Raw genomic sequence first — 19,427 nt, 5'->3', positions numbered from 1 at the left:
AAAAGAACGTCACTTAGTACGATCCTTACAAACTTCCCTCGCCTCATTCACATCCATACATCTTGTCATACAGAACCTTTCAATTTACAAAAAAGATTTTCATACAAAAAGATAAATAACTTTTAACACAACATAACAATTATATAAGAATGTGTCATTAATTACAGTTCTTAATAAGGATATCTATGATAGTAATTTAATGTAAGGAGTGGTATAATTGCACCTGTTTCTAATAGAGACATCACACAATTATGGAAGTTAAATAGTAAATAACTAGAGTTACATAGAGTTGTCTACTTTGTTGTATGCGGAAGAAGTATATAGAATGAGTGACATTTTATACGCATATATCTGTAGTCAAAGGATTAATTAATTTATTGATTCTGTGGTTTAATTGGTAGAGTTTAAGACTACTTATTATGAGGTATGAAGTTTGATTCCGGCAAGCATAAATCGATAATTAAATTGGGATTCATGAATTCGATTTTCGAGTAAAATAAGGTGCTTTTGATTTCAAACTTTTGTAGCTAAATGTTCGACAGATTGAATAATCAACCGAGAAGCTAATAAGAAATTTTAAAGGAAAAAGCAGTCAGCTCCCCTAGCGTTTTGCGTAAGAAGTATTTTTAAGTTCATTATAACTGTCATAAGTTTGTTTTTTTTGAAAGTACTAACTGTTGAAAAGCACAATACTGGTCTCTAGGTTAAATTTATATGGTTGTTGAACCTTGCCAAGAAAAGTCTTCTGTTCTTTGGATGACTAGATAACTTTTACAGAATTTTCAAAATCAATTTAATTTTGTATAAATAACACCTAAGAAATAACTATTTTATATACTTCGTTCTATGTCAGTTAGAACACACACGCCCATCACTTACAGGTATTACACCACGTTCACTCAATAACATGACCTTCAGCGATCGTTAATTGGCTAAATTGCTATCCATCTACGGCCCAGTCACACTGCGATAATGACATCCTTGTGTTAAGGCAGCAAGCTATACATACTCAGTAGTCTTAATTAAATGGTCGCCATATTTGTATGGTCAGTAACATCGCTGACTAATGTGCTGATATGATTTGAATGTGCAGGAAGTTTGATGTTATTGAAATTTGTTTTTTTTAAAGAGGCATTGTTGGGTGTCAACAGCCTGTAGATAAGGTAGATTGTATCAGTATTTTGTAAGACTGAAACCTCTTTGATAAAGTGTCATTTTGAGGTGATTTTTTTTAAGTGGCGGCAATCGGTTTTGTTTATGTGTCCAGTATGAACTAATTTTTAAGTATAGTATGAGTGTGACTAAAAGCTGCTTCATGTTTTCAGTATAGAATATATATAACTACTAATTTTCAACTGTTTTGTCCTAATAGTTTCGAAATCAAATGGCTATGACATACGGACATACAGACAGACAGGACGATTTTAAAGTTCAAAAATCACAATGTTTACGAATATACTTATTTCATCTATTCTTCTCTTTTATACTTATTTCATAACACTGGTCATATTTTACTAAGTCCAGAATTAATTAGTGTCATTGACTAACATACCACTGACGTGTCTAAACCATTCTTACTTATGACCAAATATAGTGTCCTCATAAAGCTCTACTCTTAATTATGACCACAGACCACAAGGCTATAAAGTATAATACCATAAAGTAGTATTTTGACGTAAATCACACACAGTGACGTCATAGTGTTGTATAAGTGACCTCAATATAATGAAGAGAGATTGGCCTACGGGACTGTGACGTCAGAGGAGGGTGTGTTACAGGTTATAAGGTGATTATTATCCTTATATAGAATGTTCCAAAGCGTTATACACGTCAGTTGATTAAATATTAATCTGTTATAGTTTCATAATTATTTCCTTAAACGTGGGTTACCATCGAAAAAAGATTATCAATTTAGGAACTGATCAGAAAAGTAAACTTTGCAAAAACTTTTGTCATTTAAATTAGATCGTTGTTTTTGGACATTAAAAATATTTATTTTTCAGTAAAGTCAATAAAAAAATGGTTTTCTTTAGAGTACTGAGCTTTCTCCTTGTCGAAATATTGCACTTTAGTATAACTAATTACACATGATAATGAGGGAACATATATTATGTATAAATGTATACCTCCTAAACTCAACAGTTATAAGAGCTACTTAGAGAAACTTTATGAGTCATCTATATCAGTATTATTATTGAAAATATTATAGATAGTAATGGCATAATAAATTTGTATACCCTCATGTACTCCTGTGGGAAACTTGATTGAATGTAAGTATAAATAAACATACATCCAAATCAAACCTTGAAATATACCCATTTAGGGAATCGAACCCGGACAATACTGTTATCGTATGGCCTAATTAAATGCACTACCTTTACAAACCACAAACCCGAGCCTATAATACAATACTAATTGTAGGTATTTCCCACACATAATTAATATTATATTAAATATATTATATGTATATGCAATTAATATTATTCATTTCCTACCTCAAAGGGACAAATTCCCGATGTCGTCATCTTGTTTGGAAACATACATAAATATTTATATAGAGTGATGTTAGAATTTAAATGCATCTTTTACCGCAAATATTTATGCCCTGATTTAATGTGGGATTAAAGAAACCATACATTTTGAATCTACATAGGATTAATTAATTGTTTTGGAGACTAACATTTTCATCCCTTCGAAATATCTGTCAGATAGCTTATCAGACGGAATTTTGAAGGTTAATACGTTTTCTGTACCTTTGATAAGCTAAAATGTTTTATACAGATTATCTGATCAGATTTATTTATGAACTGTAGAACTGGCACTAAATGTCCTGTCCAGCAAAAATGCGTCTAGTGTAACTAATTAAAAAAGAAAAACAAATTAAACTAAATTTTGCAAAAACTTATATCTGTTTAATTTGAGTAAAAACTAATGCCATCAAAAACATTCTGTAAAAACCTCAAGTCTCGCCGTAAAAAGTTGTGAGATCTATATAATACCAAGTCGATTAATCTATTTAGTCTCTACTTAAAGGACCTTCTGTCTTAAGTTATTACGTATGTTATTATCATGCCAATTTAAAAAAAAAACCTCTAAAACAAATAGACCGACCTGGCCATCGCATGATTTGATTATTAGTATGTATCACACTACACAGCACGACGAGAAGTTAATGCTCCTGAAATGTTAATGGCGAATTTGTGTTTTCTTGCGATGACCAAGTCGATCTATTTGTTTTAAAGGTTTTTTTTTTAAATTGGCATGATAATAACATACGTAATAACTTAAGACAGAAGGTCCTTTAAGTAGAGACTAAATAGATTAATCGACTTGGTATTATATAGATCTCACAACTTTTTACGGCGAGACTTGAGGTTTTTACAGAATGTTTTTGATGGCATCTCACTTCTTTTTGTAGAGCGAATAGAGCAAACATAAGTCCAATTTGTATGGAAAGCCGTATTTTTTTCATAATTCAACATATTTTCCTATGGGAATGTTGTTCAGTTTCAAGGGCTAAACACCCTTACCCACCCTATACCCCCTCCCGTTATGTCTCATATAGTAGATACATATTTACACCTAGTTATTTTATTTTCTACAGAAATAATAATTTAATTCATTAACTGCAAATGTAACCTTGTAATCTTATACATTTATATGGGATTACAAAGTTATTGTTGCAGTTAGTGTATTTAGAAAACTTGACCGAAATTAGAAAATATTGAATTTTTCCCATGATTAAGACACTAAACCCTATTTGTATTCAAAATTTTAAGCTTCTAAGTCTGCTAGAAGTACCTTAGACTTTTGATGATCGGTGAGTCAGTGAGTCAGTGAATCAGTGAGTGACAAAATTCAAAATTTTAACAAGTTGTCATTCTTAAACTACTGGTTCAAATTGACTGAAATTTTAAATATACCGTGTTTATACAATGACTGATTAGTTGCTGAAAATCCAGGCTTCTTGTTGTATCCACTACGAAATTATAGGGGTGTTAAAAATAGCCCGAATTGCTTCGAGAAAAGGATGTTACGGCCGTGCCGCTTTTTTTTTGCTCGACTTGCGGGGGCACTTCCGTGCCCCCAGATAACAGTATAGTTTTTCATGTTATTACAGATTGCCTAAAATTAAGTACATACCTAGTACTATAGAACATCCTGTATATAACCCATATTTATGTATAAATATAGTAACATTATATAACATCACGCTCGTGTTTCCCCAGACGGGTAGCAGACGTTTAAGGCAACTCTTATCAAACGGGAGAATCCGGACCTAATTTCGGTTATCCCGGTACGATAAAACAATAACTCTAATTCATCACCACACATATAAACATTTAATAAACAAATATAGACTCTATTGACATTAAATTAAGAGACAAATTTATTTAATCGAACTGCCAAAATAATTTCGTAGTTATGATTTTTGGAAGACGAAACATGTTACTGCAATTTCGACCTTATCAAACCACGATAAAGTGTAAATTTGTTTGTGCATTAACATTAATAGTTAACCCAAAGTATTTAGAAGTACATGGCAAGGCAGTATTATTTTTTTCTAAGCGTTTTATTTCATTAAGAATGATAGCATCTTGCCACCCACATAGGTTCGTAATGACTTGCCATAACTACGGTCCCGTACGGCGTACACTCAACCACACAATACCGTTCTAACCTATTTTGGATGTAATATGAACTCATATGTATTATAACAGACTATTGAACTTTAAGTAGCGGGTTTGATTACCTTGTCGACACTTTTGATAATAATTTGTTTGTTAAAATGATAAATTAGACGATTGTTTCAGGTCAAAAATGTACACGGGTATATAATATGTAAGAAGATGTAGTCCAGTTTCATGGGTCATGGATAAGTGTCAGATAACCTGCCAGATAAAGAAAACAAATGATGAAATTCACCTGATACGCTAAACTATACTTATTCAGAAGTTATGAAATCGGGCCGACTTAGAATAAATTATAGTGTATTTAATACATCTATGCCGATATTTTTGCTATTGAATTATTTACTTATATGGGCACTAAGGAATATAGTTAATATACGTTTCAATATTAAGTAAAATATAATTTAAGGAAGCCCAGAAATATGAATATAGTAATAGAATTATTTAATAACTATTTCAATACTCAGTTCGAAGCTTACTAAATAAATGATAAGTATTTGAATATGAATAAGTATATGAGGAAAATAATTTAAATAACAATAATATTTTTTCGTAGTCCTGAATTATTTGTAATAATTTTAAGGATGTCAAAGTTCTTCAAGCCGCCCAAAGGCCTCTGGCATGACTTACCAACTGTTATTTGAATTGACAACAACGAGACCGACTTTTGACGTGCCATCCGAAGCACGGAAACGTCCAGTTCAAACACCACTATGTGGTCACCCATCTATGGAATGACCGCTCCAAGGGTAGCTTAACCCACAGATCGTTTACCGACCGGTGAGCGATACTGGCTATGGGCGCCTCGAAAAAATCTATTTATCTCTAAGTACTGCACACCCTGTACATAATAATGATAACAAAATATATTAAAATCAAACATCGCTATGATAGCATTGATAAGCTCATCTCAATCACAGAACATTCCTATATTTTCCTGCACATAGAATTGTTTCATTATTTAATTATTATTGTGTTTGATTAATAATAATAAATAGCGCTTCTATTTATTAATATTATTATTGTTATATACCGCAAATCTGTGATGGAATTGAGGAAGAATATTGTCTGAAAATATATTGAAAAAACCACAGCGATGTGGAAGCGTAGTCCAATCCTCTTTCTGTACATACATAATATCACGCCTGTTACACCCCAAGAATTAGGCAGAGATGTATGCAATACATGCCCACTTACGTTTTACAATAAAAACCTTTAGTCCCATGTAATAGAAGGTGAGCCTATTCTCATTTACTAGGCACGTTATAACTCCGGGCTACTGATAAAAATGTCAGTAAAATCCATTGGTACGTAGGAATGTTTAGCAATATTTTAGTTGATCCAGCTAGTAGAAAAGCTAAATGTGTTTATAATTTTATATTTCATAGTTTTAAGAAGATAACAGTTACTGTGTAGATTTTTTGTTTTTGTTGTTATGGAGCTGACTTAAGCTCGTAGAGTTAAAAGCCCTTATTGAATAAAGATAAAAAAATCCATTGGTACTTTTCCCGTCCCGTGGTACTTTTTTCAAACCCAAGACCTCGATTGGTCGGACACGCTACGAAACTAAAGTGTTTAAACAGAACTTAAAGGTAAAATTTCCTTGTTTCAAATCACTTTTTCGTTTGTCTGTACGATGTTGGAGCTACGCAACGTGTCGTGCGTAGATCATGTCCTCCACTCCTGTTATCTCGCAATGAAAGTTATATTAGCTGAGGTCAACTCTTATACTACTTTGAGTATTTCAAATATTTAGCAGTTAGCACTTGGCGTTAATTTGCGAATGAAGTTTAACTATGCGTGTACGTAAGTTATTTATTCTTAAAGTGAAATTCTTTGTCAGGTATACACGAAACAAGAAAAAATAATTATTTGACGGCCTCCGTGGGGCAGTGGTTAAGACCGCCACGCCGTTACTAGTGCGTAGAGAGGTCCTGGGTTCAATTCCCACACGAAACAAATATTTGTGCGATCCACAAATTGTTGTTTCGGGTCTGGCTGTACTTTGTGTACATTGTTTGTATGTTTGTAAAACTCCTCGCGACACTGAACAATTGTTAGTGCGGGGGTGTGTAAAAAAAAAGAAATCAAATAAGACTATTCAAGCCTTGATTAACCTTAGAATTCTTCTTTTAATCAAAAGAAACACAGCTCTAATCTAAGTGATATCTTAATCAGTGAGTTCCAAGTATCGTGTAGAAACGCAATGTCGCCATTCAACACGACAAATAAGGAGCTATATTACAAGTTACCATGTATTTTTTATGTTCCCACATTTCTTGTATGTTTGTATGCACGCTTTTTTGGTTTGCTAATCAATCTTTGTATGTAATTTATTGAATTCTTCGGCTGAGGATGTGGTGGGGATGTAAGCGATAAGAGGAGCGAGTAGCGTTTATAAGAAGCATAAGGCTATGTAATTTTTTGTGTGAGAAGCGCACTAAATGATATGAAATACCCATGGCAAGTAAATATAACAGCTATGAAAAACATTAACGTAGGAAGTACAAACCAGTAAGCCAATTGATCTAGTTGTCATGACAATAAGTTTTGTCATTAGCACAGTTAAGTTCTTGCTAAGCAAAGGTCTCTTGCATAGAAAAATTATCCAGCGTTTCTTTAAATTTTTAATACTTATCATCGAACAGTTTTACATCAACATGATCTTTATGCCAGATTTCAGTGAGCGGTTTAAAATCGCTGTGCTCTCCGCTACCCGCCCTTACTGAGGACACACCTTACTCATCTTCGTAATAAGAAAGATGTCATTAATATGGTTAAACAGTTTTTTAAGTACAGTATAGTATTTTAATTAAGTCATTATGTCTGAACCGATTAAGAGCGAACAAGCGTTAAAATAGGAATAACATTATTTATTGTATAAGTATCAAGTTTATGCTTGTAGCTCCGACCGTATAGTATTGTTCTACTGAAAAAGCTAGGTCTGGCTCGTGTGTGCGCGATCGGTGCAGTGGTGACAATTGACCTGGGTTCGATTTCCAAGTTGGACATGCTATTCGTATTTTTCTAATTTATGTAAGATTGTTCTTATTAGTAGTCCAAAGGTTGGCAACTAGCCCGGTAAATGGCATTACGTAAATGGTAATATTGTTTATAGCGAAATTTAGGTATATATCATACACCCTTGTCTCTGCACTCTGTGTATGTATTTTAATTTTACTATCCCACCAAATTTTATCAAAGCCGGTTTAGCAGTTTTGAATTGAAAGAGGGTTAAATATATATACCTTCCTATTTTATTTCAGTAAGGATTTTATACCTATATCTAAGTGGTTATCCAAATTTTATTATTAAGTAGCAATTTAAATTTGCTTATTAGGTAATTGTGAGCACTTTTAATATTGAATTAATTGATGTAAAGCGTTATCGTCAATTGCCAATTATAATCAGGAAAAAACGCTCTCGTTCCTAGGTTACAATTAGTGGATAGCCTAATCTAGACTCTTTTTAGGTATGGTTTTTAATTAAAGGATTAGTGCGAAATTATTGAGCACTTTAATTGACTTAATTAGTATATTATATTATAATGTGGATAAAATTTAATATAACAATTGTAACCATATTTTTAATAGGTTTTCGATATAACTAACACAAAAACAAATTACTTTATATTGTGTACTTGAGAAAAGCTACTTTTCAGTTACATAAATGTCAGTCTAATTTATGCAAAATTATTGTCATATTACTAACAAGTCTCATAACTTAAAACAAAACCGAAATCATTCATCCCGAATCGGGAATCAAACCCCGTGACTTACAGAAACACTACCGCTTAGAAAATCCGAAAGCATTCCTCCTAACTTGGGAATCAAACCTCGTATTCTACGGAACGTAGTGTTTCACTTAGACACAGTAAACTAGTGTAATATATTTTGAACATTTAAATTTCAAATGTAGTACAAGTTTCGAGATTGGTATTTTGTGCTGACTCATTCACAGGTTCGGAACCCGGCTGCGGCAATGGTAATTTGTACATGGAATGTTCGTTGGGAATTTTGTTTTAATAAATTATAAGATATAAGCCTACCTCCTCTCTTATTATGAGAGGAGACCCGTGCGCAGCAGTATAATAGTAATAAGTAAAATGTAATTTTACTTTATTACAAATGTTTACCTAAATATTTATATCTATATTTTGGGGAGATAATTTTTTTCGGATTGATTTAAATTGTTGTACTTTATTTGACCTACTTGATAATACAAACACAATAATATTTTGTAATACCAGTCAAAATGTATAAATAATGCAATAAATTTATTATATTAAGTACCAAAGTTCAATTTTAAATATGTATTTTAATTATTATTATTTATGATTATTTATAGAACTACTAAATAATTAAGTAAACTTAAGAGCCCTTTTAAAGACCACTAGGAAACAATGAGATTATTACTTTTTACGATTTTATCATGTAAAATTTACGCAATAATTTTAACAGAGATTAATGTTTTTTAACAGTCGCGTCAACACTCTTGTTAAAATACTATATTTTTATTTATATAAATATCAAAAACAATTTAAATAATAATAAGCATTTGATGTATATTTTTAAATTAAATTTAATAATTAAAAACAGACTAACATCAATCATAGATAATGTCAAGAGAATATAGTTTCATGGACGGAATATATTAAAAGTACAAGAATAAAATTCTAATAAATAATATAGTTTTTTTCGTTTTACACGAGCTACCTAAAAAAACAACGTAAAATATTTTAAGTTCTGTTTACGAGTCCATAGACACAAATTTAACTTCATAATAATATTTACTCTATAATTTATGATTCTATGTAATTGAAAAATACTTATATTATTTTATCAAATAGGTACATTCCAATAATAGAAACAAACTGATAAATAATTAAATATTCCGCTCTTTCCCGTCCAATTATTTATTTCATTATCATTTTAGTCAAAAATAGGCATCATTTTGATAAAAACAGGAAAACAAAATCATCATTTTAAACAATAAGGTAAATTAAATGAAATCCTAAAATGCATAACAGTGCATGCTAAAATTAGACCTCTAGTCGGAATTAAAAACAATATTAATAACTGGCACGCAACAAAATTTGAACATAGGTACCTATATTCCAAAAATAAAAAAAGATATAGACAACTGACAGTTATGCTCGGGTTTTTTAACCGTACTTAATGCAAAAGTCCACTTACCTAGCATTTTACTCAAATCGGCATTGTGCAGATCCGGATTCTCGTCAGCCAGCTTCTTCCTTTCAACTTTGGCCCAGACCATGAAGGCATTCATAGGCCTGCGTATCCTGGCTTCTTTTAGTGCCTTAGCTTGCCCCATTTTAGTCGTGAAGGGAGCTCTAGCGTACTGCTGACTAGAGTAGTCCCTACTCGCTTCATATGGGTTCCTGTAATCGTATAATCCTCTGGAGTCGATGCCATATGGTAGAGTTGACCATACAACTAGTTCTGGGCTTGTTTGTTCCTGCACTAAGTCGGTGCTGTTCTCCACAGCTCCTTGCACGTATTGCTCGTAGCTCCGGTGGTAAGTCGGTGGTGATTCAGCTATGCCAGCCCCGCCGGAGTCCATCATGCTGGAAATAAAAAATAAATTAGTTTTGTGAAAAAAAATGCCTTAAATATAACAAGTTTCCTAATCGACCTAAAAGGTCGGTCCACTCGTCAATATTAAAATGTCAGTCCATAAAAACTATTCGTACTTTTAATACTTCGATGCGCACTTTTGTATCTACTTCCGTAACACCTAAACACACTAAATCTATTACTAAATACTATAACAAATAAATCTTACCTAAGAAGTACCATCATAAAATCCTCGTCGAACCCTATATCCATACAAAAAAAGAAAAGCAAATATCACCTAACAATTTAATCACAGTAAAACATTATTTTTTTATTTGTCAATACACATTTAATATACTCTATGGCACGAACAATTCGTTTGACAGCCAGCCTGTAACTGCAAGAGACTGTTCAATTGTATTCAGCCAGTAATATAAATGACTTAGTTTTCCTTATATTCCAAATTCTAATTGTGTTTCCGCAACCTCCGTTTTGCTGTTTTACAGATGATACCGAGTTTTGTTATAAAAAAGTTAGGTATTCAAATTGTGGAATAATTTTAGAATTGATAAAGATTTAAAATACTCTTGAAAAATAAGTTTTTTTTATTAGAGACCCATACTTATTATTCAGTTGCTCTAGTAACTGGTTTTGTGCAAACTTTTAAGTCTGTATCTACTCATCGTTTTATTGTTTAAGTAGTTTGTTAGAAATACGCTGGAACATAGAAAAATACTAGATAACAAGATTTTTTTCCAATTTTAAGGTAACTCTTTCCTCTGGGGGCGTTTAACAAGCAAAGGAAATCTTCCCTCATCCAAATACCCAAAACCTAATTTAATATATTATTATTATTTAAAACCTTACATAGTTTAAACATTTTCATTATTTTATGTTGTTATCTCAAAATCGGTCGATTTATTAAATGTCTAACATACGTCTGACCTTTGCGTATTAAAACAAAAAGCTATGAGAACAATAATTACTTTACTTATCAAAATTATCATCAGAAATATAAATAAACACCAAAAAATATTGTATTAAAAGTTCCTAGTTTTTTAATTATTTAAATCTATTATTTATGTGGTACAAAATATCTTGATGATTACGTTTTTAGTTTTATTTATTATGTTATTGTTCTTGTAAAAAGAGGAGGAAACATCAGTCTTAAATATCTGTTCAGATAATTATACGATTAAAATAAACTGACTGAATTTGTAGAACTGAATTTTAATTGTAGACTCTAGTGTTATAAAGAATCATTCGATTACTCGTAGACTTTTTTGTTTTTATAATAATATTTTGTACGTGGTAATATTTTGTCTTATGTTCATTCCAGGAAAAAAAACATTTTTTTAAATTTAATAACATCTATTAAAGCGTTACTCGAAAATGTAGAATAGTACTAGGAAAATCACACAAGGATATCGAAGGTGAAAAACAGTCTGGTAATTAAATAAAAAAAGAAATAGAACGAATTAACGCAACTAGGAAAATGTGACGTCACTATGTCGTATTTTCAAACTGAAATATGTTTCTGATATTTCATAAAGAGTTGCTGACTTGACTAGTAGTCGACACTATTACATTTATTTTAAACCGTAACTAAACCGACACCTTCCACGGGGAGTCCAAAGACTACACAACTCTACATCCTGTAACCCGACTCTATGGTCTACGGAACCCCCACAGAGTCTTAAAGCTGAAAGTATCGAAGTGTATGGAATTTGTAAAATCCGCAAGTGGTGTCGTTTGTCCAGTGTCGTTGGTACTTGGTATCGTTTACCGTGAACGAACGATTACTGGAAACTTGGTAAACCGAGGCGCCAACTGATAGGGACTTGGCCATCGACACCGATCATGTCTCGTCTAGTGCGTGTTGCTAACTCTATGGTACCTAGTAATTTTAGTCTATGGTTTCGATTCTGAAAAACTTGTCGTTAGATTTTGTCAGTTGCGTGATAAAATGATTGGATTATAGCAACACTGTTATCAGTCAAATCATTAACTTTTCAGTGTTATTAACTTTACGTGCATACATAAAAATTGAACTACAATTATCATTTTTTTAACTAGACTATTTTATTGAAAATCCACCTTGTATTTAAACTAAATTCAGGTTTACTTACACTAAATACTGAATCAACCATTCAAACAAGTCTTTAGCAGCTCAAATAGCAAACTCAGCTGAGAAATAAAACGTACACAGTACTATCACACAACAACTTCGAAGAAACATGCGTAACTCAAATATCACTTGATTTAAAACATCAACACACACACAAACACACACACATAAAAGTAATGAGTAATTCCAAAATTAAAGGAAAGCATGCGCCGGCGCCAGTACATGACACCGTGGTTTCTTAGAACGCCGCTAGAGGGCGCCACCGTGTGGGAACCACACATTGTTCCTCTGATTTCACTTTAGACTCTCGATATAATGCATATACATCATTAATACGGTTATACGGTTATTCAGTTATACGGTTTTACGACTACAACCAAGTGCATGTTTTTCTTTGGTAAATTGGAAATTTCTCTAGTTTAAGGTTGCGACCGATAGATGGGGTTATGTTCATCTAGGTGTCACAAAACTAGAATACTACTATGCTATTGTATAAATGCGAAAGTTGGTGAGGTGTGTATATGTTTGTTACTCTTTTACGCAACAACTACTGAATTGATTTTGATGAAATTTTTACAGATAGTTTATAACCAAATCTAATGCATAGGAGGCCTTTTGTTCCGGAATGTCTTTCCACAAGCAGAAACTCGATAGCTAAGTAAACTACTGTTTCGGCAAATGGGCAAAGCATTAAGAGAGATGTTTAAACTCTATAAAACAAATAGTAAGATTATACCGATACACTACAAAATTGCTCTTACGACCTTCAAATACGTTTGATAAAATATAGAGTACAAAACACAGCAAAAAGTGGCCTTTTTAGCCAGAAAAACGTAAGATTCGCAACCTCATTACTATGGCTACCACACCTTCAAGTATTCCCATATTGGGAACGATTGACAATTAAAAAAACCCTCCACATTTGGCAATATATCTCGAGACCAATCGAATATGCAATTGATGACTTAAGTTGGCCAACCAAGTTGTCCAATTTACAATCATTGACTTAATATTGGACGAAAAAATTGCAGCAAGATATCTTCGAGGTTAGTAGTGATAGCTGAGTAGTATAAGCATTTGGCTCTTACACGAGTGGTCTAGGATTCAAAAGGCAGGCAAGGCATGACTATTAAAAATGCTAATATAATAAATGTGAAGTCTTATAGGTTTTCGCGGTCTAAAACCGATTTTAAGAATTTAAAGACTTGGGATCAAATAAATATATGTCACTATTATTAAAAAGTAGACGATTGTTTTTTAAGTTTTGTAGTTGTAAGAAATGAAACATCGTACGTCTGCTAGTTAGAAATATTTCCCATTTACTTTAATGAACAAGGAAACTTCGTAAGGAAATATTGCATACCTAAGAGTTGAAACAAATCTAAGTGTATGGTTACCGTGGTAGATTCAAGGCCCTGTCTTATTCCGGGAGGAAACCATTGCATCATACATACATACAATCTTGCCTTTTTCCCATAAAGTAGGTAGGTCCCGTAGGTACCATCGCAGCAATGGGAAAGTGGAGTTATATTTACTTAGGTAACCTACAATACGTGTTAGTTCCTGTAAGTGTTTTAAGGTAAAAGTATAATAATATATAAATTTCCTGGACGGAAAGGTTTTCTGTGGTATTTGGTCAACCACTAATAATTAATTATTATAATGAAGATTAAGAAGTCACGGTATTGATTTAAAAACTGCTGTTGGGTTTTTTATTTAAGAAATTTCCAGAAAGCGTTTTTATTGGCAGTTAATTATTGGCTTGCCTTCTTTAATGTCGGATTGAAAGAATATATATCAATATAATTTTGAATAATCAGTTAAAATGTTAAGTAGATTTATATAAAAAAGTTATAAAAAACGGAGTTTTAGCCTCATGATCATGAACTATTTCCTACTATCAACAATACTAATAAAATACTTTTCAAAATCGATTAAGCATTTTCTATAATATTACTAAAAATAAACTAATTTACTAAAAACCTTAAATATTTTGTTAAATACGCAAACAAAACCATTTATATTATTGAGTAATAAGGACTTAAGTATAAAAAGTTTAATTAAATTCCCACTGTTAAATAAAACAAATTTGCACAAATACCGTAGAACATACTCAACTAATAGCCAAGACCTATTAAAATTAAATAATAACTAAAATAACTGTACGTTTTACAGTATAACGGTTATTTCAAACTACTCAAGACTTACATAAGTTAGCCGTAAATATTACATTTAATTGTCAAACTAACATCACAACTGTATGTCAAATAATGTGCATGTGTTATGTGACATGTGTCAAATCGTACCTGTATGACACGTGTCGATGTACATGTGAACAACACACGTGTAATTGAGATTTAAAAAAAACAGTCTGATTCTAAACTATTTTAATTTATGAAAATAATTGACAAATATTAGTATAACCTAAAACTATTATATTTAAGGAAAATTATTGTAAAATACTGTTAAATATCTACACTAATGTATGTATGCGACACTATTATAATAAAACTATAAAAGTAATTTATGTAAAGTACGTACCAAAGTAACAAAATCAGCCACCAAATTAATCCATACTTGCAAACGTAATATTAAACTGTTACACCAACTAACAAAACTCATATTTTATTATCCATCAAATAAAACGTGTTCAATATTCGTCTACCTCGTTACTATTCACAATCACAATTAAATCTCCAAAACTACTAACAACTGAACAATAAGTAAATGATGTTGGATCACATATATAAATGTTTACATAAAACAAATGTTTATCGCCATTAATAGTGATACTATTGGATCATCCACATTTCAAACAAAAACGCTAATACAATAACTGTACACAATTTCTATTGTTTTTTAACACATTTATAGAAGTTATTTACAGTATTAGTATAAATAATGCACCGGTTGACACAATAGTATCTTCTTTAGAAACGTCGCATACCGTTTATACTAAACAAATGCGAAGAATAAGAAATAACATGACATGTTTTTCTCTACTATTGTGATGGATTCTTGATACGTAATGCGTTTAGGAATCTAAAACCCGGGGTCATCTCTGTTGATTCATTTATTGATAATGTGTGCAATATTAAAAGATTATTATCATATTGTGTGTTATGTTATAGTATCATATACATATTAGTTAGTTAAAGAGTTATTTAGAAATAGTTCTCGAGGTAGGTATGCTAAGTCCTCAATCTGCACTTGGCCAGCGTGGTGGACTCAAAGCTTAAACCCTCCCTTATTACGGGAGGGGACCCTTGCCCAGCAGTGCGACATTAATGGTTTTTTTTTAATTGTACATATATATACAATATATCCACAGCTACAGTTATCTTGGCGAATTAAATAAATTAAATCCATCCATAATCCAAACTATTGCAAATATTCTTGAAGTTTGTTCCTAATGACGTCATGTTGTTGGGTCTATTTTTACCTCATATTTATTATATTTGAATAACATAATTATGATATTAACATTAAACAGTAATAATAATATGTATTTTTCTTTCTTATTTGCTTTCCGTAAACCAGATTTTCTATTCATATTACTAAGAGTAGTCTGAAGATATTTTAGTAATAAATTTATTTATATTTACTACCCAGATCTTAAATAAGAATTGTTATAATTAAATTAGCACAGACTTTTTCTTCGTCATGGTTACTAATTTTAAATATCTACGTATCTACCTAAATATTGCGTTTAATTAAAATCCATAGTAAGGTTTTTTTAGACAGTAAATGTAATATAATAATCTATATTTTTATTAAGCCTATAATCACAATCGTACACATTTTGAATAAAATATTAGTATCTACACATAACATATTTAAATTCTTAAATATATACTGTTAATTATACCTACGAATATTTCATAAAATTAACATATTTATCTAGTAAATTTCATAATAATTATTAACTGCGTAATAACATATTCAAATATGTGTTTTTTTCTACTAAAAAAGAGTTACCTTACAAGACTGTCAAAAGTCAAAGTTTTTTATATGATTGACGTCAAAATTATTTTATATGAAATGTTAGTTTTTAACTGAAGAAACGTTTTGCAAAGAATAATTACTTACACGTTTTTTACACAATTCTTTGGAAATACCAAATGTACAATGTACAAATAACAGCTTACTTTTGTTTGTACGTATAAATAAGGCTATGAATAACCTTAACACATTTTCTATTATATACTTTTTTTTATAAATTTCTAGCTGACACGTTGTTTTGCCATACAAATAAAAAAAATAGTGCCACTTAGGGGTAGATATGAAAAATAGATGTAGACCGATTCTCAGACCTAATCAATATGCTCACAAAATTTGATGAGAATCGGTCCAGACTTTGCGGAGGAGTATTGTAACTAACATTGTGATATGGAAATTTTATATATTAAAAGATTATAGTCTCTACCTTCTCCAATAGTAACAAATCGTGATGTTCTACGCAAGTAACGTATTACCTACTCAGGTACCAAGTTTGGTTCTCATTTCAAGCAACGGTTATGTATGCTAGCTGCTCATTCTAAAATCTAAAGGAATTGTTTCTTTTCATGTGAAGCCTGACTCCACCACGCTGATCAAGTGCAGTTTAGATAGTTTTAATACCTTTGAAAGCTGTATTCAAGTATTAATATCGGGCACGTCACCAAACTTCAGACATAGAGCAATATTGTAATATAATTAAGAAAAGACTAATACCACTTTGCTTCACCCGTGAATCAAACCTGGAACTCCGAGGTCAGCAGACGCATACACTACCAACTGCAACTACAATCTTTGATCTTAATAGGTTGAAGAAACTTATAGTTTTTGGAATTAGGAAAAGTTTTAGTACAAAAAATGGTGTAGAAAAGTCTTTCGTACGTTTCTCACGTAGTTTGCTACAAAACAGCGTCATAAGCGCCCTGTCGATCTTGAAATTTCGCTACACTTAGGAAGGGTGATGTCCATATATTATTTGAAAACATCGTGGAAGACAATAGCCATTGTTGACAAAACGGTCCGTCAGCGATCAGGCTAGCGCTGAGATATCGATGAAAACTGCTCGCGACAACGATTCTTCTCTCAATTCAATCGTTTTTGATGTGTAAGGATTTGCTTGAACTCTCAAGTGCTTACGTTTCATGTATGACTCTGAAGGTTTTTTCCTGAGTCTGCTCTCAATTATGAAATACATGGTATTAGTTTGTGTAGTGAGTCTTCACGGACGTATTATTTGATACTAAATGATTTAATTTAAGAAAAATATTTGTTATTTTCTTTAAAAATATTAATTTCGTAGTATAAGTTGATAGCCAACTCCCACTTGACCAGCGCGGTGAGCTTAAGGTCTAACCTCTCCCTCATTCCGGGAGAAAACCCTTGCCTAGCAACGTTAATTTATTAAATTAATAATTTATTTATTTTAAAGTTGATAATTTTGATTTATTGGAGAAATAAAACATTTCAGGAAAAGCAACGTTATAAGTTAACTATCCAATTCGTTAATGCAAGTAGGAAATACTTCTTCTTACATCAGTTTCTCAATTCACACAAAGAAACCCCGCCTCACATATAAGTTAAGCAGAAATTCGGCTTTTGTATTATGAGTCACAATTACTCGGTGTCATTGCAGTACATGATTCATTGGTCACTGTACTGGGTACATGTCATACGTGCAAAGGTAAGCGTTTGGAAGGAAAACCAACACCTTATGAAAATCAAGAACTGTGTAAGCGGAAGAAGGATTTAACTCAGTCTGTCCTTTGATGAATTTGGCTGAGCTGATGACGAGGTACTGTGTTTGAGTCCCTAATAAAGCACTGTTATTAGACCTTTATCTATAAACATAATATCTATGTACATCATAAAACTCTTCCGTTACTGAGTGACTGATAGACAACGCATAGCAGAAACTACTGAGCGTAGAAAGTTGAAATTTGGTATGAAGATTCCTTAGGAAGTGTAGAGGAGCACTAAGAGTGGAAATTCCACCTCGAAGAAGGTTCAATTCCACGCGGGCAAAGCTGCGAGCGGAAAGCTGTTTTTTGATATAATTAAGAAAAGTATTTTCAGATGTAATCTGGATAAGGTAAATGGCAATAGACTGCCTGACCAACATCTTATAATACGAAATAATCGTCGTCAGTTTATACAACTCTGCCTAAGCGTAGTATAACAATCGTAATTAAATAAAGAAAATCAGAATAATATCCATTTGCTAATTTCCCATTCACGTGTCGTAGACATGACTTCAAAAGTCAAAAGGTTACTAGAATGTACCAAAATAAATTCGCAACTCTTTAAATTAAATTGTATTTAAATTAATTAATCTGTAACTCGTTTAAATTGTTCAGTATTACAATTATATAATTTGGACGTAGCAACAATTATTCAATTCTATACATAGATTCAGGTTTAGATTTCCATATTTAATGAATTAATAAATGGATTCTTAATACTAAAATAAACTCATCAACAAGCTTTACATTTCTTCCAACTATGTTGGAGTCGACTTTCAGTATCACTGGATGCAACTGAAAACTAGTATTTTAAATGGTGTGACTGCCTATCTGACTTCCACAACCAATTTATGTATGGTTATAATACCTGTAGGTGAGACTGGTACTTATACTAAAGTAACAGCAGTATATAACAGAATATACTGTTTAAACCATATGAAACAGTAACAACTGAAATATACAAACTAAATAGCAACCTACACAAGTTAGGCTCCAAAATCGAAATAAAATATTTTTGGACTGATGTTGACGTTTATGATTGCAGTTACAATTATTGAAGCTTCCCTTAGCTTAGAAAGAACTGTAGACTGTAGTCTCTACAATCTACCCGAGAACAGGAGGCTCTGCAAAGAAAAGTCTTATATTCCCTAAGTAGCTGACCCGCGCAACTTCGCTTGCGTGACATAAGAGAGAATGGGTCAAAATTTTCCCCGTTTTTGTAACATTATTTACTGCTGTTCTGTTCCTATTGGTCGTAGCGTGATGATATATAGATGATATAAGAATTTTTCAAATC

The 19,427-nt window shown here is 31.9% G+C and overlaps 1 protein-coding gene across 1 annotated transcript in view; it reads right to left on the bottom strand.

Annotated features, from left to right (window-relative positions):
* The window catches only part of Sox15 (Sox box 15 transcription factor), a 125,454-nt gene that overhangs the window by 84,790 nt on the left and 21,237 nt on the right, over positions 1 to 19,427 (bottom strand). Inside the window, exon 3 of the mRNA XM_076129233.1 lies at positions 9,887 to 10,278. Coding sequence (XP_075985348.1) covers positions 9,887 to 10,278 — 392 coding nt within the window. The remainder of the gene's footprint in view (positions 1 to 9,886; positions 10,279 to 19,427) is intronic.

This window comes from Anticarsia gemmatalis, chromosome 22 (assembly GCF_050436995.1).
Source record: "Anticarsia gemmatalis isolate Benzon Research Colony breed Stoneville strain chromosome 22, ilAntGemm2 primary, whole genome shotgun sequence".
Classification (NCBI taxonomy): Eukaryota; Metazoa; Arthropoda; class Insecta; order Lepidoptera; family Erebidae; genus Anticarsia; species Anticarsia gemmatalis.
Note: the sequence above shows the minus strand (reverse complement) of the source record. Positions and strands in the feature narration are given on the sequence as shown.